Source organism: Nicotiana tabacum, chromosome 11, assembly GCF_000715075.1.
Source record: "Nicotiana tabacum cultivar K326 chromosome 11, ASM71507v2, whole genome shotgun sequence".
Classification (NCBI taxonomy): Eukaryota; Viridiplantae; Streptophyta; class Magnoliopsida; order Solanales; family Solanaceae; genus Nicotiana; species Nicotiana tabacum.
The window spans coordinates 117,433,222-117,445,767 of record NC_134090.1 but is presented as its reverse complement, the minus strand read 5'-3'; the positions used below and the strand labels follow the sequence as shown (position 1 = coordinate 117,445,767).

The 12,546-nt window shown below is 34.5% G+C and overlaps 1 protein-coding gene across 1 annotated transcript; it reads left to right on the top strand.

The window, feature by feature from the left end:
* Positions 1-1,217: 1,217 nt before the first annotated feature.
* On the top strand, positions 1,218-7,804 carry LOC107824485 (uncharacterized). The gene is made up of 11 exons (XM_075224376.1): positions 1,218-1,440; positions 1,650-1,739; positions 1,981-2,070; positions 2,155-2,214; positions 3,182-3,942; positions 4,025-4,082; positions 4,164-4,790; positions 4,857-5,082; positions 5,175-5,305; positions 5,420-5,544; positions 7,595-7,804. The coding sequence occupies exons 1-11, from the start codon at positions 1,218-1,220 to the stop codon at positions 7,802-7,804; spliced, it is 2,601 nt and encodes an 866-aa protein (XP_075080477.1).
* The last annotated feature ends 4,742 nt before the right edge of the window (positions 7,805-12,546 follow it).

Here is a 12,546-nt window from a genome sequence, read left to right as displayed (position 1 = left end):
TCTTGCTTTAAAGGTTTGATATTCTTTCAAATTTTCATATGAAATGTTGCTGTAAAAATTATCATATTTCAAGAACGTTGGGAATTTGTGTTCAGGTGTTGATCCAAAATCTATCTTATGTGAGTTCTTTAACGCAGAGATGTGCTAGCTAAAAGTTAAGAAAGACAAGTAGTAGAGGTTTTACATCGGAGGCTGTTCCGGCTATATAAGTTTCGGAACAGTCATTATTGAAAATAAGTAAAGCATAAAGAAGGGGTTCTTCATAATGTAGAGGATGACAGTGTTGATGGCTTGCGCAAGGAGCTAAAGTCATGTCATGCTTAACAAGTAGATCTGCTACAGTGTTGGCACTATACATTCAAAACAAAAAGATAGATCAATAAGCTAATTCTGATCAATGGAATTACCTTAGTGAAATAAGGTTTAGTGGTGAAGAACCTATCCAGAAACATTGATTTCTCTTGTCCAAATGTTTCTGGAGCTTTCATACATCGAAGTCGAATTTAATTTACCACAGTTTGTCTTCAGTGAGATTGTAACTTGCATCATACAATGTGTATGATGATCACACTGAACAATGGTTGCACAAACATTATACGTAATTGATTAGATAAAAAAATATATTCACTGCTAAGCAGATTATTCTATTTGCTCCAAATAGCTATAAAAAATTTAAGAACAATATTTTTACCCTGTTTGTGCAATTGCAAAGTACACATATACTTATGATGACTATACTAATAATAATAATAATAATAATAATAATAATAATAATAATAATAATAATAATAATAATAATAATAATAATAATAATAAGAAGAAGAAGAAGAAGAAGAAGAAGAAGAAGAAGAAAAGAAGATGTTGAAATGAACGCTTTGGTGGATTTACTAGGATGATTTCATAACCAAAACTATTAATGAGGATTTTTAAGGATATACAAATTAATATAAAGCCAATTTATTTGCCAGTGATGTATGACATGTCTCTAAGACATGAGCCCTCAGTGATCAGTATACCATTTTTTGGTCTCCTAGATAGAATATTTAATAGATATTGTATTCCGTGATATTAAAAATATAATTTATGTCTTTTTTAAACATCTGATGAGAACTTCTGCTGGAAATATTTATAGGTGAAAAGGAAAATTGAGCTGCCATAAACAGATGGATTCCAAATAACCAAATAAGTACTCATACACAGAAAAAAAGAATGTTGCAATGCAGCTCAAACGGCGTGATACGCAGAGCCAAATATCTACTCGTATAAGGGAAGCGATGTTGCTATCGCGACGCATGAGAAGACAAAAATTTTCAAAGCACCGCCTTCTTGAAAGTCTAATTGTTGTTGTCCCAGAGCAGGCAACATTATCTTGGGACAAAACAGGATTTCTAAAACAAACTGCTCTTACCATACGAGAACCTCCTTCCCTTGCGGAAAAAGGTTAGATTGTTATACTCATATTTAGAAACCATATGTTATTAATACAATGGTTCTTATGTATTTTGCTTGGAAACTTAGTATAATACCTTATTTATCTTATGTGCCTACAAGCTAAAATACTCAAATAGTACGTGCTCTATTGCACTCTATTTAGCACCTGTTGAAGCTTCACTGTACGCTTTTAAACGCCTTCACTGTTGTGTTACCAGGTACCAAACATCAAGCTTTCCTGACTACATTGCGTGATAATTTAAAAAAAGAAAAGGGTATATTGGATACCCCTATCATTTGTGAAATAGGTAACCATATCTTTCTCTTCGTTAAAAAGGTTATATTGTTGTACTCATGTTTATCCACTATATATTATTAGGACAAGGATGCTTCTTAATTTTGCTTGGAGATTGAGTATGATATCTTACTTATCTTATATGTGCCTATAAACTAAAATACAAAAATACCACATGATGTTTTACATTTTATTTTGCATCTACTGTGGCTTCACTGTACGCTTTTAAACGTCTTGGCTATTCAATTTACTAGCTGCCAGTCTTCAAACTTGCACGACTACAGTGATGGATAATCTAGAAAAAGAAAAGTCTATATTGGATCCCCCTATCATTCGTGAAACAGGTAAACCTGCCTTTAGATTATACTTTCTTTGAGAATAACATATTGTTTGTACATTACTGTAATCTGTGAATATTTTTATATAAGGGCCCACGTCGGGTACATCTAAACTACCTCCTGTTTCCTTGAACGCTATTCCAATCAAAGGTTTGCATAAACTTTATATTATAATAATGTCCACCATACGTATGCCTTCGTCCATTTTTTTAATGATACTTCTTATATATTCATCTCATAGCCGGGCTAGAAAGGTGTGTCTGGCTGCTAAAGAGCAACGAAGTGACTATGTTGCTCTAAAAAATGTGTCGCACTACCAATACTGTCGTGCAAAGAGGTTTGAATATGAACCTCCGAGATTTTTCTGTAATAGTGGTGCAATAAGGTTGACATCTCATAAAATGCCACCTGAATTATCAGAGTTATACTTTGGAAATACTGAAGAATCTGAAAACTTTCGAACTTATATTAGAACGTACAACAACATGTTTGCATTTACTTCACTTGGTGTAAAGTATGACAAAAGAGCTAGCGAGAAGAAATTGCGGTATCTACACATTTAAAGTCCAGGGGCAAATGTATCATTTTATAGATGATTTAATTCCTTCGAATGAAAAACCCAGGAATTTACAGTTGTATTTCTATGATCATGATAATGAACTAGCTAATAGGATGGCTTGTTCGACAAGAATTAATGAATCAATAATGAAAAAGTTGATGGATATATTGAAAGTAAATCCACACACTATTTTCCTAAAATATCTCTTAAATGTTCCCCAATTATCTGATTTCTATATTGCTCTTAAATGTCACTCAACCTTAGATCAACGGACATATAACTTACCCAGCTCATCAGAGGTTGCAGCATTATGGCTTGAAGAAAATCCTACAGACATTTTTGCACCACATATTTGAATTTATACCCACAGTAATAGAGCTCAATTAGTACATTATTATTATAGATGTTATGATCCATTGCAATATCCGTTATTATTTCCCTTCGGTGAAAATGGATGGCATTGTAGAATCAAAAATATTATTCAAACAAATAATGTGACGAAACGTACAGCTTACTGTGAACATGAATAGTTGCCCAATATATCAAACATATGTTCAGTTGATGGATTTCTTGATATGGAAGACGAATCATTACAAAAAGGAAAACGAAAAAGAGATACAGTGTCTTGTCGAGAGTATTACTGTTACAAATTTCAAATAAGAGATAATGAAACAAATGAAGTGATACATTGTGGAAGAATATTCCAACAGTTTATAGTAGATGTATATATAAAACTTGAAACACAAAGATTAGACTTCTTCTCATTTAATCCAGATTTATTTAGAATTGAATTCTTGCAAAGACTCCTTGATATTTTAAGATTTGGTGAAAGAGAAGCCTCTAAAATTGGAAAGAAAACGTTCCTCCCTGTTACATTTATAGGGGGACCAAGGGACATGCGCCGACGATACATGGATGCTATCGCATTGATACAATATTTTGGAAAACCTGATTTCTTTATAACAATGACTTGTAATCCTTCTTGGCCAGAAATAAAAGAACATTTGTTACTAGCTGATGAGGTACAGAACAGACCTGATTTAGTTATTAGAATTTTCAGAGCAAAGGTAGAAGAATTAAAGATAGATATTTTAAAAAGACAAATCTTTGGAAGAGTTGTTGGATTCATGTATACTATAGAATTTAAAAAATGCGGTCTTCCACATGCTCATTTCCTTATTATACTTGCTGATGAACACAAATTACTGACTCCTGAATCTTATGATAAATTTGTCTGTGCAGAATTGCCTGATTCTAAAAAAGATCGCGATTTATATTTACTTGTTATTAAACATATGATGCATGTTCGTTGTGGAAAGGTAAATCCTATAAATATTTGCATGAAAAATAATAACTGCAAATTCAAGTATCCAAAAGATTTTGCTGAACAAACATTAAAAGGGAAGAATTCATATCCAATATACAGAAGGAGAAATCGGAGAAGCTGTAGAAGCAAGAGGTGAGTTTCTCGATAATTCTTGGGTAGTTGCATATAATCCATTTTTGCTATGCAAGTATAATTGTCATATGAATGTTGAAGTTTGTTCTGATATCAAGGTAGTGAAATATATTTACAAATATATTTGCAAAGGACACGATAAAATTACATTTCATATACATGCTAGTGATACAGATATAGACATAGATGAAATAAAAGAATATCAATCTGCTAGATGGGTTTCGCCTCCAGAAGCTGCGTGGCGATTACTTCGTTTTCCAATAAGTGAAATGACTCCAAGTGTTTTTCACCTTCAGTTACATTTAGAAGGACAACAATTTGTCTCTTTTAAAAGTATTGAGAATGTTGATAGAATACTGAGTAATCTAATGATTCGAAAAACAATGTTAACTGAATTCTTTGTTATGAACAGAACAAATAAAGATGCTATGCAATTGTTATTATTATATAAAGAATTTCCTGAGTACTTTGTATGGTCATTTAAGGAAAAAATGTGGACACGTCGAACAAAGGGTAATGTAATTGGACGTGTTGTAACATGTCATCCAACAGAAGGTGAAAGATATTATCTGAGATTATTGTTAATGAATGTTAGAGGACCAAAATCATATCAGGACTTATGTAAAGTTGACGGCAAATATTATAATACATTTAGAGAGGCTGCAGAAAAAAGAGGATTGTTACACTGTGATAACAACTTGGTTGAATGTATGTCTGAAGCTACAAATTATCAAATGCCATAGAGTTTAAGGCGTTTATTTGCAATAATATTAGTGTACTGTAATCCCTCTAATCTAGCAGAACTTTGGAAACAATTTGAAGATTCAATGTCCGAAGATTTTAAGATTCTACCTAACATGAATGCTAAAGATATTCGTTTTATGGCTTTAAATCATATTAATGATGTTTTGCATTTTATGAGACGTGATATTAATAAATATAATCTTATTCCTGAGAAAATTAAACTTTCAGCTGCTATCAGAGAAACCAATGACTCTCAGTTTGAAAGAATATCATTGTTAGAGAAGATTTGCTTTTAGAGAGAAAATTAAATACTGAACAACGAAAAGCGTATGACACCATTCTTGATAGGATATTTTCTAACAAATCAGGAGCATTGTTCGTTGACGGACCTGGAGGAATTGGAAAAACTTTTCCATATCGTGCTTTATTAGTTGTTGTACGATCAAAAGGTTTTGTCGCTTTAGCAACAGCAAGTTCAGGTGTTGCAGTTTCGATTATCCCAAGAGGATGAACTGCTCACTCCCGCTTTAAATTTCCTATTGATATCAATGAAAAATATTCTTGCAACATTAGTAAGCAAAGCGCACTTGCAGCTTTAATACGTGATGCAAAACTGATTGTCTGGGATGAAGTATCTATGGCAAAAAAGAAAGTGATAGAAACTTTTAATATTCTCTTGAAGGATCTAATGGATACAAATGCTCTATTTGGAGGAAAAGTGATCGTTTTCGGTGGTGATTTTATACAAACTCTCTCGGTTGTTAGGAGTAGGAAAAAAAGAAGATTTTATTCAAGAAAGCTTATTATATTCTGAAATTTGGAATCAACTAGAAAAACTACGATTACCAGAAAATATGTATGCAAAGACAGATCCTACCTTTTGTGAATATTTGATGAGAATTGGAAATGGACAAGAAAAAAAAATAGCCATAACAAAATTGAAATCCCTAATTATTTTGTTATCCCTTTCATTTCTGAAAATCAATCATTAGATCTGTTGTTTAGAGTTACTTATCCAGATCTACATACATGTTTTTTCGATGCATCTTCTATAACTTCGCGTGTAATTCTGACAACCAAAAATGACTTTGTTGATGAAATAAATGATTTGCTCATAGCTCAATTTTTTGGTGATCCTAAAACATATGTTGCATTTGATGAGACTATTGAAGCAAACGATCAAAGTTAATATGAAGATCTTTTGCATACTTTACATCCTGCTGGTTTGCCTCCCCATAAATTGACCTTGAAAAAGAATTGTCCTGTTATGTTGTTACGAAATTTAAATCCATGTGAAGGTTTATGCAATGGTACACGACTTATATGTTGTGATCTTCGAAAACATGTTACAAGTGCTAAAATTTCCATTGGGGACTTTAAGAATACGCATGTATTTATTCCCAAAATACTATTTTTATCATCAGCAGATGAAAAATTGCATATTCCTTTCAAAAGCACACAATTTCCTGTGAGATTATATTTTTCTATGACAATAAATAAAGCTGAAGGTCAAACATTGGACTTCGTGGGAGTTTATTTACGCGAACCTGTTTTTTCCCACGGTCAGCTCTACATAGTGCTATCAAGAGCAAAAGGTTCCAATTGTGTAAAACTGTTAATTTGATCAGCCACAACAGATAGCGATGATGATCATTCAACTTACAATATAGTGTATAATGAAATCATTCAAAAAGATTTTCCATAAATAGTTCCACTGGATGGCCCCAAGTTTTATTCTTGTAATGTGCTCATATAATTCATGACAAGTTGGCTTGAGGTTTGACATCGTCCCGGGAATTACTCTGATGTTGTTACAGAGGTATTTTTACCATTACCTGTATGCTTATTATTCATTTAACGATTCTTGTTGAAACATATTTTTTGCACCTTTACTATGTAATAACAAAAGGTTAACTTCTGTTCTTGCAAATCCATGCTAAACTTTTATCGTTCTTTTTAATGCGCAATAAATAGCTCGATGTTGTATCTATTTGATTTTACTGTTTCTATGGCATGTATAATCTGCTCCATCTCTGTCTTATTTTGTCCATCTATCTTACTTTCTTTTTCTTGCTTCAATATTATTTGATAATCCAGATGCATTTTCTTGCATCAATACTATTAGGTTCTTTCATGCCAATAATTTAGAACATAACTACTGCATGTGAAAAAAAATTTAAAGCTCACTAACAGAAAATAAAAAAAAGTATTATAGCTGATGTATTCATATCATTTAGATACTTGCTTGGTGACATACTTGAAAAACTTGATGGTTGCTTTAACATTTCTTTTTCTATAAGGTTGATTCTTGCTTAACTATTACAGCTGATTCTTATGTGAAGAACCAAAAGGAACTCCATTTATACTGTAACCCAACCGGACCCAATTCCAAACAAAGGAGGAGGGTTTACTGTCTCTTAAAAGCAACATCGCCGACTATATGTATATGTATCAAAATACTTACCAATTTTATTTTTACTGTGACTAACTTCTGCTTTCTTTTTTGTGCTTATTAATTAGGAATTGCATTTGCATTCCAAAATTTTACAAGATAAAGACATGTCATATACCTGGAATAAAGCGAGCAGAACATATCAAACTACTACGTTATACGTTTTGATTAAATTACAGTTAAACTCTTCTGACTACTTTATTTTGATTTACAAAATTGCAAGTATTAGACTCGTGAACATACTTCCAAGTAATTATATCTACCTGTGTGCATTTTGCTACATTTTCCATACATTAATTTTTATTTTGTTGTTTAGGAAGTGGAAGTTGCCAAAGAATCAGGGCAGTCTTCGGATGCTAAAGTTAAGTGTGAAATGGAGTACCCCACATGTTTGGATGGAGAATCACAAAAAGTTGATACAAATCATGTTGATAATTCTTTGTTGTGCGGTGAACTTCTTGCTTCTTATATTGATAGTTTTGCACATAATCTTGGCTCTTCTACGAAACGGTTACATAGCCTGTGAAATTTTGGAGCTGGATACTTTCGAATTGGATATTGATTGTCCATTCAATTTGATCGGTTAGATTTATAGTGTCTTGACTTATTGATTGTGGATTTTAATTTACATTATCATTGGCATTTCAACGAGTTCTATGTCAAGGATACATATGGAAGGCACACAAATCATTAGCTACTGATAAAAGGAATTAATGATGAGAAGCCATCAATTATGGGAGAGCCTAGCCAACAGAATTCGACTTCAACTCATGGATCCTTTAAGAGGTATTTGGCTAGAAAAAGATAGGTGATTTAATATCCTTCCATGTATCTGCCTTCAGTTATTCTACTTGCCACTGTTTAGTCAACTTACATTCACTATGTGTACTATTTAAGACTTTAGCAATGAATTTGGAAGTTTATCATGTTATATGTCTTCTTATTCTGACCAATGTGTTTCTTAGCGCTACTGAAGTAGCCAAAGGGGTTAGAATATCATCTAAGAATGGTGAAATATCACATCATTTTCCTGCCTTTTAGAATACATTTTCAGTACTAAGGAGGTTTGTTCCTCCTACACATGCTTAATTATAATTCTTTTTCCTTTTTCTAGAAAGCTCATTCACAAATGACAAAAGGTGGTATATTCTAGGACATCAGTCTGGAAGATTTGTCAGAGGTTTGAGAAAGGAGAGCAATCCAAAGCAGATGTTGAAAAGAGTAGGTTTCTTTTTTTACCTTTCCTTTTATTATACTCTAACATATCTCACATAATATATATACTGATTCATTCTAAGGTCATAGAATAGAGATGAGTGAAGTTAGCGTTCTTTAATGACCTCAGTTACTCTTTGGATCATGCCTCAAACTATCAAATCTCTCTTAGTATCATCTATGTATACTTTCAGAATATACAATTGTATTGAAAGTTGCGAGATAAAGTTGAGATTATAGTTGGTTCGTAAGCCTCGAGGGCACTCGTGGTCCAGTTACGCCTGAGTATACTTTCCCAATCATAATTTGAAGAACGGGATATGTCTATTGTGATCTGAAATCTTATGGCAGAATTTTGCTGACCTACACGTACACTAGAATATGGCGACTACGCCGGCAGTGAACTAACAATGCATAACAACTGCTGACTATTCACTCCTTCAATTCTCCATAAATATCAAAATTGTTCTTGACCTCTGTATTTTCTCCGTTAACTCTCGATTTCTCTCTTTGATTTCATCTTCTATCAATATCAATATTTCTGGTAAGGCTTTCTCTATTATTGTGTTCCCCTTTTTTAATTGGCTTTGCTTCCTACTTTTGTAGTGTTTATTAAGAATATCTGGAAAAAAAAAGGAACAAGAAAAGTTGCAATAGGATCACACCTTGAAACGATCAGCCTTATATGTGTTGGTAAATTGTTCAAAGGTGGTGATGGGACTGAGAAGTTAAGCTAATTGGCAATCAAATGAAAAAACCACAAATATTCAATTCACAAATCCGTAGTCTTTTTGAAATATGGACCCTGAAGCTGATTTCTATTTCATCCTTAAAGATTATCATCATGTTTACAAATTGCTCCTCTAGGCACATGCTGTCAGGGTATCTTCGAGACGTTTGAGCTAATAACATTTTCTATTTTTCATACTCTTAGTATTTAGTTACTTTATTTAGATATTACCAATCTCAGTAAAATACATTATGCATTTCTGGGAAAATAACATAAAAGTCTTGGATACTGGTGTCATCTGAGCATATGTGGTCATCTATATATACATGGCTTAGTCCTGCCTAGCAAAGCTCTATATATATATAGCCTTTAGGTGACTTATCTGTATAGGGACATGTAAAAGTGATTTTCTGTGACTACCAGGCCGGTCGTTTTAAGAATTAATGCCCTGATCCCCTATTAACTGCTTTCCCCAAGTTTATTTCTACTATTTCGATTTGCCGGGAAGTTCGGTTTTGAGTTTCGGAGAGTTTGGGGACACTTAGTCCCTAAATGAGAGTTTAAGTGTTGGAAAGTTGACCAAAGTCAGAATAGTATGAAGACGGCCTCAGAATGGAAATCTGATGGTTTCGTTAGCTCTGTTGGGTGATTTCGAGGTTAGGAGCATGTTCGGAGTGTGTTTTGGAGGTTCGTAGCTAATTTAGACTTGAAATGCCGAAAGTTAAGTTTTTAAAGTTTTCGGTTCAATAGTGATATTTTAATTTGAGGGTCGGAATGGAATTCCAAGAGTTGCAGTAGTTTTGTCATGTCATTTGGAATGTGTGTGCAAAATTTCAGCTCATTCGGATGAGGTTTGATAGATTTTTTGATCAAAAGTGTATTTTTAGAGTTTTGGAATTTTTAAGCTTGAATCCGATGAAAAATAGGTGTTTTGATGTTGTTTTGAGCGTTCCGAAGGTTGGAACAAGTTTGAATGATGTTTTAGGATTGGTTTGCAGGTTTAGTTGAGGTCCCGGGGGCCTCGGGTGTGTTTCGGATGCTCAACGGGTCATTTTTGGAACTTAGAAAATTGTAGAAAATGTTGCAGCAGTCAGTTCTGGTTTCCTTCTTCGCGTTTGCGAGGGGGTTCTCGCATTCACGAAGAGGAGTTGGGACTGGGGGAAAGTTTGGCCTTCGTGTTCGCGAGAGGGCCTCGGCGTTCGCGAAGAGGCTGGATGGTTGTGCTATGCGTTCGCTATTGGGATTCGCGTTCGCAGAAGAGGAATTGGCCCAGTGGAGTTTTGTGCATCTCGTTGGTGTGGTGCCTTTCGCGTTTGCGAATGTTCGTCTGTGCAAGGTATCGCGTTCGCGGAGTGACGGTCGCATTCGCGAAGAAGGAAAATTGGTCAAAGTTATTTTGTGCTTTGCGAACTCGAGGCTTTGACCGCGTTCGCGAAGAAGGAATTTTCTGGGCAGATATAAGATTTCAAAATCAAGGGTTTAGCCATTTTTATCAAAACATAAGCTTGGGAGCTCGGATTTGAGCAAGATTTTGAGGGATTTTCAGAGGTATCGATTGGGTAATGATTCTTAACTTATTTTTGCTTGTAACCTATTAATCTAAACATGAATTCACTTTTTAATTTCGGAATTTGTATGAAAATTGGAAAAAGTTCTTAGGCTAAGAAATTGAGTTTTGATTGGGGATTTGACATCGGATTTGAATAATTTTTGTATGGTTGACTCGTGAGAGTGTAAGGATTCTGAAACTATACATTTTACACAATTCCGAGACGTGGGCCCGAGGGGCATTTTGGTCATTTTTACATAATTTCGCGTATTAGATTAGAATATAATTGTAGAATCAGTTACTTGAAGTGTTATTTATATTATGCAATTGAATTGAATAGATTTGGGCCATTTGGAGTCGAATACTCGTGGCAAAGACGTGGTGTTGTGTTGATTTTGAGCCGGTTCGAGGTAAGTGGCTTGTCTAACTTTGTGTGGGGTACCTTCCCCTTAGGATTGGTATATTTGGTAATTGAAATGCCTTGTACGTGAGGTGACGAGTGCGTACTTGTTCTAATTGTTGGAAATTCGATTTTCTTAAGTAATTACTAGTATGTTTCCTTTCCTGTTTCTATTTCTTGCATTATTAAGCCTGTTGTTAGCTTAGGAAAGCATGTCTAAATGACTTAATTGCTTTATTTGATTCAACCTGCCTTACTTGAATTATGTGTAGCATGCTAGGCTAGAATCACTTATTTCCTTGATATGAAATTTTGTCATTTTTGTTTATCTTCCTGCTGCTGCTATGTATTTATTTTGGGACTACAAATATGGGATTCCGGTAGTTCACCCTTGTCTGTTTACTTTGGGACTACATGTTAGATTCCCGTAGATCCCCCTGAACATTTACTTTGGGACTATGGGTTAGATTACCGGTAGATCCCCCTGCACAGTTATATGAAACTACGGGAATGCACCCGATAGATTTTCCCAATACTAGGTATTTATATTTGGGACTACGGATTGGGATTTCGGTAGATTCCTGCACATTGATAGTTGGACTACGGGATGGGATCCCGGGAGATCCTTCGGACATATATATGATGGACTACGGGACGGTATCCCAGGAGATCCACTAGACAGTTTTAATTGGGACTACAGGACAGTATCTTGGAAGGTGCCCCGGTTGTTATCTCTGTGTCAAGCTATATTTCTTTCCATGGCTTGTTTGTCTCTGTTCTAGTTGTTGTTCTATCAATTCTATGTTATTTCTTATTGTTGCACTTATTTATATTGTTTTATTCCACACTATTAACCCCTATATTGTATTTAACCTCAGTAGGGCCCTAACCTTCCTCGTCACTACCTAACCGAGGTTAGGGTTGGCACTTACTGAGTACAGTTGTATTGTACTCATGCCTTTCTGCGCATGTTTTTCATGTGCAGATCCAGGTACTTCTACTCAGGCCTTCCATCCTTGAGAGAGGCGACTACTTAGAGACTTCGAGGTACATCTGCCGCGTTCGCGAACCGAAGAGTCCCTTTCTATTCCTGCCTTTAGTATTTAGCCCTTCTGTACTTTATGTTCTTATTAGACAAATTCTAGAGTTAGAGATATGTAGTATTTCCTTTTTCTTAGCTTGTGATTCGTGGTTTTCCGGGTCTTGGATTTAGATATTGGTTTTTAGATCTATATAAATATGGTGTATGTCGAGCGGCACATTTAACACTATTATTTGCCTTATTTCTATTTTTTTTAAATTGTTTTACTTCCGCAAGTTTTGGTTATCTTCCGCAAGTTTAGGCTTACCTAGTCGTAGAGACTAGGTGCCGTT

Excerpts from the sequence above, each read along its gene's own strand:
- LOC107824485 (XM_075224376.1), top strand. The coding sequence starts at position 1,218 with ATGCAGCTCAAACGGCGTGATACGCAGAGCCAAATATCTACTCGTATA. Across the intron at positions 5,083-5,174 it reads AGAGAAACCAATGACTCTCA|GATATTTTCTAACAAATCAG; the intron begins GTTTGAAAGAAT and ends CATTCTTGATAG. Across the intron at positions 5,545-7,594 it reads ATGCTCTATTTGGAGGAAAA|GAAGTGGAAGTTGCCAAAGA; the intron begins GTGATCGTTTTC and ends TTTGTTGTTTAG.